General features: G+C 47.1%; 1 protein-coding gene across 4 annotated transcripts in view; it reads right to left on the bottom strand.

Moving 5' to 3' along the window:
* Positions 1 to 6,408: 6,408 nt before the first annotated feature.
* Slc20a2 (solute carrier family 20 member 2) overlaps positions 6,409 to 19,605 on the bottom strand; it is a 96,026-nt gene continuing 82,829 nt past the window's right edge. For all 4 annotated transcript variants that reach the window (XM_038327399.1, XM_038327400.1, XM_038327401.1 and 1 more), the window contains 5 exons: positions 16,715 to 16,915; positions 15,923 to 16,514; positions 12,052 to 12,237; positions 10,221 to 10,305; positions 6,409 to 7,841 (listed from right to left, as the gene is read on the bottom strand). In XM_038327399.1, the coding sequence (XP_038183327.1) occupies positions 7,680 to 7,841; positions 10,221 to 10,305; positions 12,052 to 12,237; positions 15,923 to 16,514; positions 16,715 to 16,915 (1,226 nt within the window). In that variant the 3' untranslated portion in view covers positions 6,409 to 7,679. The remainder of the gene's footprint in view (positions 7,842 to 10,220; positions 10,306 to 12,051; positions 12,238 to 15,922; positions 16,515 to 16,714; positions 16,916 to 19,605) is intronic.

Genomic DNA, 19,605 nt, shown 5'->3' on the forward strand with positions numbered 1-19,605 from the left:
GATCCTTCTTTCTGTTTGTTTATATTTTTACCAATGTTTGAGCGTTCATTTTCATATAGCCTCAGTAACACTGCATTTTGCATATTATACTCACTGGTCTAATTTTTTTGTTCATGAGTTACTATGAATATGACATACCCGTTTTGTGTTGCATTGGCTTTTGTATTATGACCAGTGAAATATTGAATGGCATTCCTTTTTCTCTGGATATTTTCATAGTAGCATTGCCATAATGATGAATGTGGTTTATTTGTATACTGGCTACACACGACTTTTTCATTTTATACATTTTTTATTGACATTTATTGAGCTCTACATTTTTCTCTGCTCCCCTCCCTGCCTCTCCCCTCCTCCCTTCAATCCTCCCCCAAGATCCCCATGCTCCCAATTTACTCAGGAGATCTTGTCTTTTTCTACTTTCTACTTCCCATGTAGATTAGATCTATGTAAGTCTTTCTTAGGGTCCGCATTGCTGTCTAAGTTCTCTGGGATTGTGGTTTGCAGGTTGGCTTTCTTTGCTTTATGTTTAAAAACCACCTATGAGTGAGTACATGATAGTTGTCTTTCTGGGTCTGGGTTACCTCACTCAAAATGATGTTTTCTAGCTCCATCCATTTCCTGCAAAATTCAAGCTGTCATTATTTTTTTCTGCTGTGTAGTACCCCATTGTGGAAATGTACCACATTTTCCTTATCAATTCTTCAGCCGAGGAGCATTTAGGTTCTTTCCAGGTTCTGCCTATGACAAACAAAGCTGCTGTGAACATAGTTGAGCACATGTCCTTGTGGCACGGTTGAGCATCCTTTGGATATACACCCAAAAATGGTATTACTGGGTCTTGAAGGTTGTTTCCTAATTTTCTGAGAAATCGCCACACTGACATCCAAAGGGGTTGTACTAGCTTGCATTCCCACCAACAATGCAAAAGTGTTCCCTTTTCCCCACAACCCCTCCAGCATAAGTTGTCATCAGCGTTTTTGGTTTTGGCCATTCTTACAGGTGTAAGATGGACTCTCAGAGTTGTTTTGATTTGCATTTCTCTGATGATTGCTACATATGACTTAATAGCACTTTGAGTATAAGGACAACTAAACAACTGAATTTGAAATTTAATTTTAATTACTTTATTTAAATGATGACGTGTAGTTAGTGGCTGTTGAGTTGAACAGTGTAGTTCTATAAGATCTCTAGAAGTGACTATGAATTAGTTGCAGGGCCTGAGCATTTAATAGGTAGCACAGCCAGGCAGTGGTGGTGCATGCCCTTAATCCCAGCACTCAGAAAGCAGAGACAGATAGATCTCTATTAGTTCAAGACCAGCCTGGTCTACAGAGCGAGTTCCAGGACAGCCAGGGAACACAGAGAAAGCCTGTCTTGAAATACCATGGGTGGTTGGACAGATGAACGGACAGACAGACAGATAAAAAAATAAATTAATATAGCACAAATTTGCCCTTCAAATATTTGGTATCAGTTTATATTTCTACCAGTGTTGCTTGTCTGTCCCCTCACACACACATTAACACTGTTGCCCACTTTCAAATGTTTACCGCTTCAGCAAATGAAAGGTTGTACCTTTTTGGTTTATACTTCCCCAGTTGCCAATGAGAAGGGCAGTTGATACTGGTTGTACCTGTTAGGATTCCTTGCTGTTTCTAATTGGGTTTTCTTAAAATAACTAGACATATTTGTTTTTTGAAAAGTTCCAGTGTAAGATTGTACTTAATACTAGCAAAGTCTGTCCTCAAGCTGCTAGACTACCCAAGTTATGGGTAATTAGGTCCATAAAGCCCAGAAAATATCTGCAATAGCAATCATATGACAACATTTCATTTTCTTGAATGTTGTCTTTGTGGATAACACCATTCCAAGAGATAAAGGAAAGGAGGCAAACCACAGCCAGTGGATCCAGTGGACCTCACCCTGTATTGGAAAGCCCACGTGCAGCATATGTGGTGTGAACAGACAGCATGCTTGGGCTCGCTCTGTCACGGTGTGGGTGGAATAAGAAGCCGTATACGGCAGAAGCTATCACAGCGTGCCTGAGAACTGTTTCGCCAGTCTAGTGTAGATAAGGGTGTCGGGTGGAAGTGACAGGCTGGAGCTGGAGCAGCAGGCAGCCTTGCAGCAGGAGCTAATGAGTTGCACCCGGTTATTTCTTAGTTCTAGCTGTTCAAGTTGGTTCATTCATGCCCTCAATTTAAGTAGAGAAGGCAGTCTCTGCATATTTGTATTTTTCCTTTATGTTGTTTCTCTTAAATTATTAATAGTACAGAGCCAAGAAGCCATATTCTATATATTGATAAGGTAATCCAGATTCGGATTCTTTCTTCTGTGATTCTGTGGCATTGTGGGTGGCTGGGCTGTATGCGCAGCGGCAGTCCTGCATCACAAAGCTGTGCAGACAGGAAGCACATGGGTTCATATACCAGCACCTTGCTGGTCAGTTGGTATGAAGTGACCCCTTTAAACCCCGCAGTGTGTCTTGGAGTCCTCAAGTCAGAAAGAAGAGCCAGGAGAGGCATCCTGGGCAGAGCAGCTGGTCTGGTTCTCACAGTCTCTCCTGCTCTGGTGCAGGCTCGGGCTCTTGGGTGCTGTTTACAGTGCCACCCAATGCCTTCTCTCCTTGCCTTCACATCACAGCAGTGCAACTTTGTGTTCAATGATTCATTCAGGACATGGCCAGGGTTAGCAGGCTTTCCTTTGTGCCTCACTCAAGATGATTTATGCTAGATTTCACCACAGCCTGAGTCTGGCGCCTGGAAGCAGAAAGCCCCCCTTGTAGAGTGTATTTATCTGCAGTGGCTCTTTGATTGGCACTTCCACTTAGGAGTGTACCTCGAGGGGTCATCAGGGACGCATGAAGGTCGCATGCAAGTTTTCTCATGGGTGTGATCGTTTTTTAAGCATTTCATGTGTATGGGTGTTTTACCTGCACGTGTCTGCACTACATGCATGCCTGGTGCCACGGAGGTTGGGAGAGGACTTGGATCCCCTGGAACTGGAGTTACAGATGGATTGTGAGGCCCCGTGTTCATCTTAGTTTACCTAAGAACTCCACTCGGACTGTCCAGACCAAAGTGCCTGGCAGAACTCTCTCCGTGGATATTGAGCAGGCACTGATGGCTACCATTTCCCAAACCGACTCCTTCCATATCCATGTAGTGCACGGCTTGGCGTTTGGGTCACAACTCTACCCTTTGCAAACTTCGACTTCACCCACTCACCCACCGGTCAGCTTTTCCCCAGAGCTCCTGCCTGGACAAAAATCACCTTGTGTTTTCTTCCTAAAGCCTCTGGGTCTCTCAAGAGCTTTGTTTTTCTGCCTTTGGTGGCCGAGTCATTGACTTGGCATTTGATAGTCCCGGATGTTAGCTTACAGGTAACTAAAGCTGTTATTTGGTTTGGTTTCTCAGGAAGAAGCTTTTCTAAAAGCAACCATAGTCCTCTGTGATTGTCAAAGACACAAAGATAATTTCTGGCATTGCTTGCAACTCTGAACTATGACAGAATTAACGTTTTCTTAAGTGATTTTCCTGATGCAGCCCAAAGTGTGGGAAAAGATGTTGTAGTTGCAATTACACTTGACCCCGCTAGGTGCCGCTGTGGCACCAGCGTAAGATACACACCGCTTTCCTAGTCCTTGGGGGTCATTCAGTTCATTTTTCGGATCTCCTCACCCCTTCAGCTACTCCTAGTAGTTCAAGATTTCTGAGTTCAGGGTTTGGTTAAAACAGGGCAAATTGGGAAAGACGAGTTCTCCATCCGATTCTAGGCAAAATTCTTTTTGCTGTTTCAACTAGGTTTCAGTCCCCAGCAAGAGCTCTGGATCACCTTCATTCTGTCTGAAATGTTTCTTAGCCTCATTTACTCTCACGTGCTCCCTTCTAGAGGTTTACAGGGCCAACCACCCTTGCATTTCATTTCCAGGTTCTTAAACCTGTAGTTTCATTCCCAGGTCACCCTGCAGTGCTTTACTGGTCTGAGTTTAAATTATTTTTCTTTGTTTCTTTTTTTGTTTTGTTTGTTTTGTTTTTGAAACAGCCTTCCTGTGTCTTCCTGTGTACCTTTGGCTGGCCTGGAGCCTCTGTGTAGACGTGGTGGTCTGCCACTGCCTCTCAAGCACTGGGATTAAAGGTGTGTGCCACCACCACAGCCACATTTTTAAAAACAAAAACAAAAAACAGGGTCTCTGCAGGGCTGTCTGTCGTATTGTACTCTAGGCTAGTGGCCACTTTGCCTGGCCCCAGCTAAATTTTTATCTTTGTTATGAAGGTCTTAAAAACAAAATAGATTTTACTTTTCAAAGGTTTAATTATTTGTGTGTGTGCTCGTGCTCGCGTGTCTGGAAACCAGGATATCGCATCCCATGGAGCTGGGGTGACAGTATTTATCTGCCTAATACAGACACTGCATGTAACCCTGGTCCTCTGATGGAGCTGTAAGGATTCTTAGCAGCTGAGCCATTTCTCTAGCTCCTGCTCTGTTTATTTTTTAGGAGTTTTAGGTTACAAGAACACTGAGCAAAAAGTAGTTCCCATCATATTATTGTCGTCTTAGCTCCCAGCCTTGTTATGACCAAGTGCACTGGTGTGGTAATGTTACCGGCAAAACTGGGCTTCTCTTTATGGGTTCTCAGACTCCTAGTAAGATAATTTTAAAATAGACTGAGAAGGAAGCTTGTAAACCATTCCATTAGGCCTTTAGCCGGCACCCGAAAAAGATGTTTTGAGTTAGAACTCAGAAAAACGGGAAGGCTTACTAGTGAAGATCTGCAAGTAACCGCATTAGGAGAGGGGCTTCCGAGAGGTAGATTATCTGACGGAGGTGACAGTTATTCCTCCCATCTCCTTAGGAAGTCTTTAGGAAAGCTAGCTTTCCTGGGAGGAGGTCGTCCCTTGGCCAAGTGATTGGCAGGTGCAGCTTGTTTAACTCGTAGGAGGAGACAACAGCAGGTGATATTGGGGCGGAGCAGAGGGGGAACTCAGTTCTATTCTTTTGACCTAGAAGTAGTTTTCCCTTAAGAGGCCTCAACAAAGCACCAGTATGCATATTTCACACGATACTTGAAGTCCTAAGGAAGGACGGTCGTGATCCCTTATCTGACTTTTTGCTCTGTAGTGTGCGCTGGCCTGACACTTGCAGAGCTCTCCCTGCCTCTGCCTCCTGAGTAGGAATCAAAAGTGCGTGTCACCCCATCCAACCTACGGGATGGATTTTCCTGTGGCTTCTGTTGCTTGAGAACTCTGTCACTTAAGACCAAGAGGTGGGGAGGACTTACTTAAAATTACCTGTCGAAAATTAATACGAATGTGTTTAGATCCTTCCAAGTTCAGGCTCTCAGGAAAGGGAAGACAGAAGTGTGAGGGATGATGTCCTTCCTGGGAGCATGGCTTTCTTGTCCCCCAGGCAGCTTTCCTCTGCATGGGAAGTTTGTCAGGGACTTAGGAGTTCCCTTTTCTGGAAGACCCCGAATTCCTCCCCTTGGGGACCTGGCAACACCCTCTCCAGGAGCAGAGAGCACTAATAACCCATGTGTGGCCTGACTTGTCCATCACATGCAGGAGCCTCTCTTGGACAATGGCTGTAAGGTTGGAGTCAGTTGGAGTGTGTCTTTCCCCTCTCCTGGCACGGCATATAAAGTAGCCAGCTCTTTGTCAAATAACAGATTTGGGGAGAGTTCCTGGGAGAAGCTTCTTTCACCTTGCTGGGGAGGCATGACATCCCACCCCTCCCAACCCCACCTGCTTCCTCTCCTCAGCCCTGCCATTTGCCTACTAGGGTTTCTTGACGTTCTGGTGGCCCTTCCAGGGAGGGACCGCAGGTGCTTTGTTGAGGCTGTCTGGCCTGCGCAGTGTGTGCTTACACGTTGCTGTTATTTTCTCACCCATAAACCTGATAGGACACTGAGTCTCCTGAGACCACCAAGGCGAGACACCAGGTGCCATCTTAAAGGGAGAGGATTTCAGATCTGGTAGTGAAGACGAGACTGTCACACCTGGAGGGTGGCACCCAGCTGGTCCCCATCCAGCTCTAGGTGGCGCCACTGCTGCCACAATGTGGGACATGACAGGTTTCACCCTGAGCTTCCCAGCTTGAGAGTGGACTGGGTTCCCAGTGGGAGCCTGCAGAAATGAGGAGCCAAGCAGGCGAGCTCCGTACAGGAACGGGAGCTCCCCTCCACCACTGTTAGATGGTGGTGGGGTGGGTGAACATGTTCACAGTGGGGATGCCTGCAGACGGGTGTGGGGCCGTTCTTTGGAGTTTTGTGTATTGGTTCCGTACAAACACAGAAGGATAGGAAGATGTAGAGGAAAGTTCAACAAGTATTTGAAAACCACAAGTGGCCAGATTGTAGTTTTGATTTTTGTGGAAACTCTGAAAGAAAACAAAAAAAGACTTCAGAAGTAAACTTTTGAGGGGCACTTTTTTATTATAAATTTAATATGGTTGATTAATGAAAAATTACAATGAAGTACCGTGAAAATGTATGTCAATATAAAAATATTAGCAGCATTTCCATGGTTTCAGGCTCTTAACATTTAGTCATACTGTCTCTCACTGTCAGAAGACAACAGCGGCTCTACAGGACGACCTCAGATGCTCTACGTAAAAAGGCCTCATGGATCCCCAAGCCCAGTGTCCCTCCTAATGTTCCCCACTCAGCCCTGAGATTTACAGCATCCAGGGGCATCAAAAGCCTCGCTGGCCTTGCTGCTTGCGACAAGAACTCCGCATTTCAGGCTGCAGGCGGAACAGGGAGGGACACTGGGACGGGACTTGATATGTATGTAGTGTTTAATTGTACACCCCCATTGCTGTGTGTTGTCCACGCTGGTGACAGTGAAAGGCCACTGAATAAGCTCACCAGGGCCTGGTATGGCAGCGGTGTGGCTTCTCTGGTGGGCGGCTGGTGCTTCCAACCACACACGCTGCCCTGGTTAGGAGCTTGCCTGCTGATGGACCAGGCTCCCCGCAGTGGCCAGTGGGAAGGAAACAAACAACATGAAGATATAATACTGGCGATTTATCCCCTGTTTCTTTGGTACTTTCCAAAATTCTCCAATCAGTAAAGTGTAAGGGAAGCAGACCATTAAAATTACAGTTGAAGTATTTACAAAAGCGATAGTGATACATTACACAGCAACTCATACACAGCTCCTGAACACATTCCTCAGAGAAAGCACTTGTGAACACCTGTCCCAGCATGATGCCGTCGCACAAGGGCCTGAGAACTTGCCCAAGTTTGCATTAAGTATACTGCATCTCACTTATATTACAGTATTTTTAAAAAAGGATTTTTATAGCCTACACTTTTAAACGTTTTAACACTTGCCCCCGCTGAAATCATTATATACAGTTAACAGAATATTGCACTTGAGGCAATACTCTTCCACTTCCATTCTGAGTTTGTTTGAAATCAATGCTAGATATCCTAGGTACACGATGTGTATTTAATCTAAGTAACCGCACCACACTATGTCACCATGACACATACTACTATGTACAGGACGTAGGCTGACTCTGGAGGATGAACGTCGTGGCCTGGGTAAGCAGTGTGTGGCACGACGACGCCATCTGCAAGGTATGGGGGGTGTGCAGGTGTGGAGGAGGAGGGGGAGGGTTGTGGCTACGGAGGCCCGGGTTAGACTATCCCTAGAGCCGTTTACAGACCACGCCTATGACAGGAGGATCCCATACATGAAGATAGCCATGATAGCAGCACTGAATAATCCGGCCACGGGGACAGTCACGAACCAGGCCACAAAGATGTTCCGGAAGAGGTGCCAGTCCACAGCCTTCCGCGAGCGTATCCAGCCCACGGCCACCACGGAGCCCACCTGTCGAGGCAGAAGCATCACAGTCAAAGGAGAGACACCAGGAGAGGTTTCACAAACACTGACCTCTCGGGTGTCTGTCGTGATGAGCGTCATGTCCCCCAGCCCTTCCGCACTAGATCTCTAGGGAGATCATTTTATATTTTCATAATTTATGCTTCTGTGAAGTCCCAGTGGGCAGCAGTGGAGGAATATAACCACACTCTTCCCATCACACAGCTCGCCCGATCTTCCTGAACCTGCAGTGTATGCTTGGGTCCTTCTCCATAGACATTCCTTAAGATTCTTAAAATTCCATTTCTTTATTTACTTATATTACATGTATGTGGGTGTGCACATACCATGGCACATGTGGGGACTCATTTCTCTTCTGCCACCATGTGGGTCTTAGGATCACCTGCCAGCACACATTCACCAGGACATCCCTAGACAAATGTCAGCCAATCTGGGGTCCTGAACCTTAGAAATCCCTCACCCCCACCTTTACTACTATAAAAACCCAACTCTGAGCTCGGGCTCTCCCATTATTCCAATATATTGGACACACAGAGAGACCGGATTTGCAAGCTTGTGTAGAATGAAGGCTCTTTGCTTTTACATACGGACTCGGTCTCCTTGTTGGTATTTGGAGGACTCTGCAGATCTGGGCATTCCATTACAACATCTAGAAAAGTCAGGCAGCTGTGACTATTTATGCCTACGAAATGGTAAAAAGCGGGCAGCTGAGACGGCTCAGTGGGTAAAGGTGCTTGCCACTAAGGCTGACGAAGTGAGTTTGATCCCTGGGGCCGACATGATGGAAGGAGAGAGCAGAATCCTGGCAGTTGTCCTGTGATCTCCACGTGAATGTTGTGCGTGTACGTGTACACACACACACACACACACACACACGTGCACACACATGTGCACACGCACACACGCATGCATGCACTAAATAAATGAATGAATAAATGCAATAGAAAAGTGAAGAGCTAAGTGCTTTTTCTCCTCAGGAGAGCATATAATTTAGGGTGCTTTCTCAGTCCCGAACAGCACAGAGAGCTACATGGGGTGATGAACGGGGAGATGGTCACTTTTCATAGTCTACACATCTTTGTGTTGTCTGAGGTGTTTCAGTGAACCCATGCTTCTTTGATAATTTTTATTTTCTTTCTTTTCTTTCTTTCTTTTTTTTTTTTTTTTTGCCAAACACAAGGCCTCTGTTGTGCTAGGTACGTACTCTGTCATTAGGCTGCTTCACAAGGCCTTTTTATCAATTTATCTATACATGTGTGTATGTTTGTTTATTTATTTTGTTTTTTTTTTTTTGAGATAGGGTTTCTCTGTGTAGCTTGGGAGCCTGTCCTGAAACTCACTCTGTAGACCAGGCTGGCCTTGAACTCACACTTACAGAGATTCACCTGCCTCTGCCTCCTGAGTAATAGGATTAAAGGTGCGCATCACCACCGCCTGGCTCTTTTTATCATTTCAAAAACAACCAAAATGGAGCAACCCAGATGCCAAGTGGTGGGTTTCCCTTGTCCTAGGGATGCAGGGTGCCATGCCAGCCCCAAGGTAGGAAATGCTTCTCAACCCTATCTGTAAGACTGGGGAGATGCTAGAGTTCTTCTCTTGAGCGAATGAGTCAACATTCACATTGCACTTCCAACAGTGCCCAGTGGGCATCTGTCTGATACATCGAAGTCAAATTGGTTGGCATGGTGATGTTTACGAATTGGCCACAATTAGGAGGAACAGAACACTAGGTGAAGATCTGATCCCTGGTCCTATTGTATCCAAGCTGTAGGACCTTCGGAAAGTGGGTCAATCCTGAGAGCCCGAATTTTCTCAGCTGTCAGCTGTGAGTAACAGGCCAAACACCACAGAGGCACCAGGCACTACCTCCTGCCCCTCGCTTGGAATCGACTCTGATTCCTCAAGGGGGAAACCAGAAGTAGCCACATCTTAGAATTGCTCTGAAATAATTTTCATTTACTTCTGTTTCTGTCCCACCGCTAAAATCAATTCTGTGCAGTGGCAGGAACTGAATGGTACGTCCCAGGTGAACCTACTGACATGCTTAGTGCACATGTGACTTCAGAAGGCAATCTAGGGGGGAACAGTAAGGGGCCCAGGGCAAACGGAAGCTCTCCCACTGGTGCTGTGAAAGCAAAGCCTCAACAGGTGCCATGCTGGGGATCAGGAAGGGTTAGGAGGGGCGCAGGCATTCTAGGGAAACAACCACCCCTGCTTCCTCCTCCTCCTCCTCCTCGCTGGTCAACAATGCCCTGGCAGTCCCACAACAACTGTTTAGAGTCTAGCGACGTTTTTCAGATCCGCTTGGTGCCGCTGGACTGATGTGCCACCCCTCCGAATGGCAGTCTCTGGCTGGCAGGGACCTACCTTGCAGTGTGTGGTGCTGACGGGAAGGCCGATGTTGGAGGCAATCACCACAGTGAAGGCAGAGGCCAGCTCAATAGTGAAGCCACTGTGGGGGCAACAGGAAGACAACGTCACAGGAGCTCTTTGTGTGGCCTTGCCGACACCCCGCGGCTGCAGAAGGCTTGCCAGAACATTCTGTAAGCTGGTTATGGACTGCTGCCTGAGCCAGATGACCATTAGGAGAACAAGACACCGCTGCTCTCAGCGGGGCACTGGGCTATGCAGCTGACATCCAATGACCTTGTTTTCCTAACATGTTTTCCAACCTGAAGTGTGGAACTGGGTCAGAAATTCCTGCTGTGTGGGAGGACGATAAATTGCTTGTTCCTAAAGGGGCATGGAAAAAAAACTAGGTTCTCATCTTGAAAGTGTGAACTTATTACAAAAAGCAATCTTCAGATGACCAATTTTTCTTCAATTCGGTCTTCTAAAACAATCTTTTGTTAAAATGAGTTTTAAGGACGGGGAACTGAAAATTAGAAACAAAAGGAAACAGAAACCCCTAATATGTTTTAAAAGGAAACACGGAGAGAAAAGTTTCCCGACAGCAGATAGTTCTGAACTTTAGCTGTACTCTGTAAGCTGAGACCTGTTATTTAACCTTCAACACATCCACAGGCTGCACAGCAGTGTGACTAAGTGTGACACTTGGACCCCACTGAGGACAGCAGAGGTACACACCCCCAAATCTTGGAGGATGACAGGCGAGATCTCTTGGCTTGAAAATTTGGGGGAGAGGCAGGTGCCATGTTTTGGAGTTTATGTGTCCCAAAGGCCCATATGTCAAAGGCTTGGCCCCTAGGGTGGTGTTATTGGGAGGTGATATAAGGGTGTCTGGGTCACTGAGGCATATCCTTGAGGGCTGTAGGACTCCGGCCTTTCTGATGTTTGTGTTTGCTTCCTGGCTACGAGGTGGGGTTTTGTTTTTTCCTGTGACACGGACTCCCACCACGGTGTGCACTGCTCTGTCCACCTGAAGAATGAGGACAAACGGAAACGGACCAAGAGCTGTGCAAGTGTGAGCCACAGTGACCCTTTTCTCCTTAGACACTGCTTACCTCGGGGGTTTTATACCGGCAACAGAAAGCCAGCCAACAGAAAGGGTACCAGATGGGCCCTACAGTAGGAGAGTGGGCGTGGCTGGGGAGCCTCAGGCTCCAGTCTGCAGCTGGGTTTTGCCCATGCTGGATAGGAAACTGTAGCAGTCTCCTGCTTCCCTGCTGCTCTGTCTCAGTGTTTCCCCGCCTCCATCCTGGTACCCGTGTAGATGGCGGTGGGGGCAATGGTGAGAAGGGGCTGACTGGTGGAGGCTGAGGTAGCGAGGGATCCCTCTACTCTTTCTCCCCGTGACAATCACTACAGAAGAACAGCACAAGAAATGTGGTAGTGCGAATGTAATTGGCCCCATAATCTCACAGGGATTGGCACTTCTAGGAGGTGTGGCCTTGTTGGAGGAAGTGTGTCACTGTGGAGGCGGACTTTGAGGTCTCCTATGCTCAGGCTACTCCTAGTGTCATAGTCTACTTCCTGCTGCCTGCTGATCAAGATGAACCTAGTACTATGTCTGCCTCCATGCTGCCATGCTCCCTACTTGATGATAATGGATTAAACTCCTGAAACTGTCAGCTGCCACCCCAATTAAATGTTTTCCTTTATAAGAGTTGCTGCAGCCATGGTGTCTCTTCCCAGCAATAGAAATGCTAACTAAGGCAAGAAAGCCCTGACATGTTGACTCAGCTGCTGTGAGCCCCACCTGGAAGCCCTGTCTCTGCAGACGTACTCTGTGCCTCACCTGGAAGGTGTGATGGGAGTGAGGTCCTTTCCCATGGTCTGGATCACTCTTCTCCCCCAAACCCAGAGACCTGTGCAAATCCCGACTCCTCCATAAAACAGCAGCCAGACTGGGGTAGCAGCTTCTTGCATAACCCCACCTTGTTCATAGATCAGCCACAAAGCCACGAGGGGACCAATTGCATTGCTGGTAAAAGAAAGGAGGGGGGGTTAATTGTACATAGGCATGGCACTATACACACTATTTAGTGACTTCTTGGTTTTGAAAATTAGCTAAGTCTTATTGTATTTGTAGCTGACTCATAGAATCTAAGGTGATAAAATGACTTATTGATATAAAAAGCATACCCAGAAAATTTGCCATCTTAACCATTTTAGGAAGAGTTAAGCAGTGTAAGTACAATTATATGTGAATTATATGAAAAGGCATTTAAAAGTCATGTAGAATAAAGGCAACAGCCAGTTATTATTATTATTATTATTATTATTATTATTATTATTATATTAATTATTGAGATAGGGTTTCGTTGTGTAACCTTAGCTGTCCTGAACCAGACTGGCCTTGAACTCACAGAGATCCGCCTGCCTCTGCCTCTGGAACGCTGGGAGTGCCCCACCACCACTGGGCTAACTACCAAATTCCTTTTCTCTTTCTCCTTTTTCCTCAAATGCCTTTGCATTTCCACTGCCATCTCCGCTGCGTCTGATTCTAGCTACAAATAGATAAGTCCAGTCCTCACACTGTGGGCACAGACACCACTGATAACACAGATTCTTACAACTGGCCTGGCATCTGGGCACTGTCCCTCCGCCACACGAGAATGCCAAGGCCACAGTGCACGGTGGAGGTTGCTTGTCCCCGAGGCTTCCAGCAGCATGGTCAGAATTTTGACATGCAGGTTTTAGTGGTCCCCCCCTGCTTGGCACAGACAGTGTGGCTTGAGGGCCAGCATGGTTGGGCTAAGCGAGCTTTGCTCTAGCTGTGTGGCTCCGGGCATGTAGCTTCACATTTCTTAGCTTTGGGCCCATCTTTGAGGAACACCAGTCACTGAGCTCAGAGGCTGTCAGAGAGGATTATGGTAAATTGCCAATGGTACCATACTGAGTCCTGGCAGGTACTTCATAAACTTTTCCCAGGTGACTCTGGTGTCTGGTTATTATTATATAAAAAGGATCTGGTTTTTTATTGGATGACACTGTTTAAAAGCCTCAGCCCGGCAGTGGTGGCGCACGCCTTTAATCCCAGCACTCGGGAGGCAGAGGCAGGCAGATCTCTGTGAGTTTGAGACCAGCCTGGTCTACAGAGTGAGTTCCAGGACAGGCTCCACAGCTACAGAGTGCTGGGATTAGAGGCGTGTGCCACCACTGCCTGGTGGGAATAGTACTTGTCATGTACGTTTTCTGAGCTCTCTAGCTAGAGTTTGAACTTCTAAAGGCTCATGGAAGGAAGAGGTTGCTCTCTGCACTGAAGGCTGCAGGCGAGCACCATCGGACAACGGCCGGCTGGACGCTAATGGCCTATTCCTAGTCCTTCTCTCCAGACACCAGTGGAGGAAGTAGAGCTTCATTCTGTCCCCTTCTGGAGAGACCCTCAGACTACCCCTCCTGGAGGCCCTTCAAGGTCTACCAGGGCAGGTCTCCCAAAGGCAGTCGTCCCAACAACTCTTGTCCACGCCACAGGACGCTTTGATTTTGCATTACTATGGTATCACGAGTGTTTCTGGGGACAGTGACAAGCAATAGATGGGGACCATGTGCCGCTGGGCCATCTCATCTCCTATGGGACGCACTGTCTTGTCTGTCTTATAGAGGACAAAAGCAAAGCAACATGCTTGTAGCTGCAGTGCTGTGAGGAATGTTACAAAGAATGGCTCCCCACATTCCAGGCAAGCTAGGGCCCCTGAACTTCAGCCTCCCCCGAAAGAGGTAACGTATACGACATTTCCTCTTGGCCATATAACAATCCTGTTATTCACCTTTCTAGGTATGGAAATTTACACACAGGTATAAGGTATGCAATGGCAGGTGCTCAATCTTTTGTTTGACGTTTTGAGAGCATCTTTGAAGTCAAACTTTGTTTTGTTTTTGTTTTTCGAGACAGGTTTCTCTGTAGCTTTGGAGCCTGTCCTGGAGCTAGCTCTTGTAGACCAGGCTGGCCTCGAACTCACAAAGATCCACCTGCCTCTGCCTCCCCAGTGCTGGGATTAGAGGCGTGTGCCACCACGGCCCAGCCTGAAGTCAAACTTTTAAAAATCAAACAGAGACAAGACTTGAGAGGCATGGATGCCCAGCTCCCACTGAATAGCCACGCAGAGCTGGCCCGTGCAAAGCTCTCACGGCCTGGCTTGACACGTCTTCCTGCTCTCTTCATCTCTCTCCACGAAGCTCCAGGACTCAGGTGTCCACGATGCTTCTTCCCTTTCCTTCCTTCCCTCCCAGGATTTCTGGCCAGCACCTCTGCCTTCCGGGCATGAGTGCTCATCCGTACCCAGCCTGATCATTCCTGAACGCAACCATACCCAGCTGGCTGCTAACTTGGTCGTCACGTAGCTGTCATTTGGGTGTTACAGGTATTTTCAGGTTTATGTCTAATCTGAACTTTAACTACTAAGCCCCAAACCAGCCCTTTCTGGGTTGTACTTCACTCTCAGGTTTGTGAGAGCTGAAATTGCTGGGCTAGGCCTCCTTCTTTCACACCTGTGTCTAATTTAGCAGTTCTCAACTGGTCGGTCTTTCACAGGGATCGCCTAAGACCATCTGCATATCAGGTGCTTACTTTACGATTCATAACAGTAGCAAAATTAGAGTAACAAAGTAGCAACAAAAATAACTTCATGGTTGGGAGTCACCACAACACAAGGAACTGGATTAAAGGGTCGCAGCATTAGGAAGGAACCACGGGTCGCAATTGCTTATCAATTCCATTGGTTCCACATTCAGAATAATATATCCTGATCCTGGCTACTGTACCATCTCTCTGCTCCAAGCCTTGCTCTTTCTTCTTGCATCACTGTTAGCGACAATCTAACTGCTCTCCCATCCCCTCAGCACAGCCATGGAATAAGCCAGAAGGATCTGGTTAAGTGCAGAGTACATTAGCCTGTCAGCCCTTCCGGTGGCTCCCTCGTCTCTCACAGTGAAAACTTCCTTCTTCCAAAGCTTGTTTCCTTAAAAATGTAAAGAATTTATTTACTTTGTTTATTCTTCTTGATATGTATGTCTGTACACCCTATGCACGCTTGGTGCCCATGGAGGCCAGAAGAGGGCATTGGATCCCCTGCAACTGGAATTAAGGATGGTCGTGAGCCATCACGTGGATGGTGGGAATTGAACGCTGGTCCTCTACAAAAGCGACAATTGCTCTTAACTGCTGAGCCATCTTCCCAGCCCCTGAACAATTTATTTTTGTGGCAGAGTCTGGCTGCGTTGTCTAGTCTAGTTCCTGAATTCCTGGGATCAAGCAAACACTGCCTCAGCCTGCACAGCAATCAGGACTCCAGCTGCCGTTCCATTGCCTAGCAGAACACAATTCCTTTACGTTTCTACGTGACCGTGCCTCTCTGGTGACTCGATTCTCTACTTTCCCCGGTCCAAGGTCTCCTGCTCTTTGCAGAGCAGTCCCGGCATGCTCCACTTCACCCTTTGCATCTGCTGTTCGCGCTTCCTGCAATGGTCACGTGGCCGGTTCTCGCACCTCGTTTAGCCCCTGCTCTGTGAGCCTCCCCATGCAGCTAGCTGTGACCCCCTTTCTACTCTGTGATTTATATGCTTGCTTACTGCCTGTGCTCCCCTTTGCCAGTGGCAAGGACTTCCCTCTCCCAGCATGTAGCTGACCCTTACTGCGTTTTTGTTGAATGAATAAAGATACTCACCTCACATCATTGCCACCATGAGCAAAGGACCCAAAGCAGGCAGTGAGGACTTGCAGGAAGTGGAAGAGCAGGTGGACCTCTGCCGTGTCCTTCTCCTCCTTCTCTTCCTCCGTGGGGTCCTCGTGAGGCTGGTCGGGATCCGCCAGCTCAGAGGCCAGCCTCATTTCTACGCCCCCCTCCTCAGCCTCGATCTCGGCCTCGGCGACAGCATTGCAGTAGCTGGAGTAGCTGTCGTAGCGAAGCCGCTTCTTGGAATAGGACACCGTGTCGCCCACCAGCTTCTCGCTGTCCTCGGGGGCGGAGGAGGCATCTGGGGCTCTGAAGGCGGTGTGCACCGGCATGCCACAGATGGCCGCGGTGTAGCAGGTGTAGCTGTTGTTCCGCCGCAGCAGCCTGTAGTTGTTTTCCTGAGCGGGCTTCTCCTCGGGGCCTCTGTCTACATGGATTTTGTGCAGCAAGTCTTTGTAGAGCCCCGAGTCTTTGTGTACAGTGTGATAAACGTGACCGTCATTCCTCATGTGGCCTTCAAAGCCGAACGTGCCGTTGGAGATGGGTGACTTTGCAGAGCCGTGAGTCATGGAAAGTGCCCGTCCTGGAAATAATGTAGGAGATGCTTACTTAAGGCGGAGGGTATGGCATTCAGTGGGAAATCACATGCTTAGCATGCCCAAGCCTCTGGGTTGGATCCCTGTCCATCAAAACATGAAGTCTGGGTACACTTTTGTACCCATGCTTGGCCTGGCAGGTTACCTCCTTCCCATGTTGTACCCAAGAGCTCCAAGTTAGCCTTACCATAGGCTGTCCGGGGGTGGTTCCCTGTCGATGTGCCCTCGGAGGGTCCCACGGCCTCCCCAGCCGGGCTGGTGAGGGGGACAGCACTGTCATCGCCGCCTTTGGCACCAGGGAGCTCCTTAAAGGGGGACTCCACCTCCTGGGCTTTACTGAGACTTTCATCAGATGTCCGCGATAAAGCGCTCGTCTTTTCTAATTTGCCTAGAGAAGATAAGGAAGAAATTCTGGAAATGCTTTTTTCTTTTAAAAATAAATATTAAAATATAAAATATTTAATAAATATTAAAATACAGTAAAAATAAAATGATTAAATACTAAAATGTGAACGTATCTTTTTACACTTCAGTACTGACCTTGGAAACAAAAATAAAATAAAATAAAAACTTCAATCAATAATTTTAAAAAATTTTTTAAATTAATTAATTATTTATTTGTTTTGTTTTTTTTTCGAGACAGGGTTCTCTGTGTAGCCCTGGTTGTACTGAAACTCACTCTGTAGATTAGTCTGGCCTCAAACCCAGAGATCTGCCTGTCTCTCCCTCCTGAGGGCTGGGATGAAAGGTGTGCACCACCACTGCCAAATTCAATCCATGCTCTTGAAGATAGCTATTAAATGATACATACTTACTCTGAGCTACTAATATATCCAAAACCTTAAATTTGATTGCCCAGGCCTCTTCCAAGGTTGACAAGTCTATAAACCTGTAACCCTGCTAGACAGACTAGGCTTAGAGTTACAGAAATGTTTATCGTTCTTGTCTTGAACAAATAAAATACATTTGGGGTTTTTTTTTCCTGGTCAATAAATTATTGGTCTCAGATTTCCTTGATCATATCAGATTCTATGACGCAAGTAAACCTTTTTTTTTTTTTTCCTCAAAAGGAACAACGAGATTCCATTTACTCAATAAGAAATGGGTCAGACCCTCTGAAACTGTTTACAGACAGTTGTGAGCTGCCGTGTGCGTCCTGGGTACCAAACCTGTCTTCTGCAACCGCAGCAAGTCCTCTGAACCTCTGAGCTATCTCTCCGGCCCCTTCATTATTTCTAGAGTGTGTGCACGCATGTGCATGTAAATGCAGTGTGTGCAGAGGTCAGAGGCATTGGATTCCCTTGGAACTGGAGTTATAGGCACTTGCGAGCTGCTCGGTGTGGATGCTGGGACTCAGATTACGATTGAACTGGGGTCCTCTGGACGAGCAGTGCATACACTTAACTGCTGACCCATCGCTCCAGCCCCATGAAAATTCTTAGTCTTGAAACTCACACACAGTGAGCTGCCTTTGCGGGTATGTGAGATTCTGAGTTTCCCAAGAGGCGCCACTACAACGGGGATGTAAGAAGTCCCCAGGTCCCCATTTGCTCCCCCGCCCAGCCCTACCTGAGACGACCACCTGTCTTATCTGCCACCCTCCAGTTCTACATTTTTCAGAAAGTCTAGACGAAATCACAAGACGAGTAAGTACGTGAGAAGGCTTCTTCTACTCAGCACGCTGCCTTTGCCACTCATTCGTGCTGCCACAGGCGTGGCTTTCAGTTTCTCGTTACTGCTGAGCGCTGGAGCATGGAGCCACGCTTTCTTTATCCTGTGATAACCTGCCGGGCAGCGGGGAGGGCTTCCATTCTGGGTGACGGCGACGGAGCTGCTGTAGACACCCATGGGCAGAGTTTTGTGTGAATTCCGGTTTTGATTTCTCTGGGGAAATACCCAGGACTGGTTCAAAGAATGCCGATGGCCTGTGCCCATGTGACCTAAGAACTGTCCGGCCGTCTCTTGTGCCACTTTGAACTACCAATGCCGGTGCCTGAAGGTTATAGCTGTTTGGTTGTTGTTGTTGCTGCTGCTGGTGGGTTTGTTGTTGTTGTTGTTGTTGTTTGTTTGTTTTTAATCCTTCCCAGTTAGCATGGTCATGTGTTACAAAGTCATTCGAGTGGTGTGAAGCAGTATCTCATGCTCGTTTGATGTAGTATTCCCTGACCGTTAGCAAGAATGAACGTGGCATGGGCTCATTCGCCACTTACATCTCTACTCAAGATGTTCCAACAGTTTGCTCCACCTTGAGAGAGCTCAGAGTTAAGAGTCAGCACTGTTCTTCCAGAGGACCCAAATTTGGTTCCCAACACCTCCTTTGGGGGGCTCGCAAACAGCCTCTAACTTGAGCTTCAGGGGTATCTGAGACCTTGGCCTATGCGGGCACCTGCACCCCTATGCACAAACTCCCACACCAGGATGGACATGATTAAAAAGAATAAAAATAAATTTAAAAATAGATTGTTCATGTTTTAGCTAATTTTTAAAAGATTTCTTAATATATTATTTCCATGACACAGAGTTTCCTTAAATGGTGTTTTCAGCAAGCCAGAGTTTTCAATCTGCATCTTGTACAATTTGTAAATTTCTTCTGTGGCTCATGCTTGGTGTCACAAAGTTTTTTGCTTAACCAAGATCACAAAGTTCTTACTCCCCAAAAACTCTTTATTACTTTTACATTTAGATTTGTGGTACATCTCGAGTTAACTTAAAAGTAAGGCATAACATTTATAGTAAGGCTTGGCTTCTGCTTTGGTGCGTGGACATTCAATTATTTTGGTGATTTCTGTTAAAAGGGACAGTATTTTTGGCCAGGTGATAGTGGCTCACACCTTTAATCCCAGCACTTGGGAAGCAGAGGCAGGTGGATCTCTGTGTGAGTTCCAGGCCAGCCTGATCTACTGAGAGAGTTCTAGGACAGCTAGGGCCACACAGAGAAACCCTATCTTGAAAGAAAATCACACAAAAAGGACTATGTTTTCTCCACTGAACCACCAGTCTTGAAATATATTCGCGGCATCTGTGTGGTCTCCTTCTGGAATCTGTCTGCTCTGTTAACCGACATGTCTGTCCTTTACA

Source organism: Arvicola amphibius, chromosome 4 (assembly GCF_903992535.2).
Source record: "Arvicola amphibius chromosome 4, mArvAmp1.2, whole genome shotgun sequence".
Classification (NCBI taxonomy): domain Eukaryota; kingdom Metazoa; phylum Chordata; class Mammalia; order Rodentia; family Cricetidae; genus Arvicola; species Arvicola amphibius.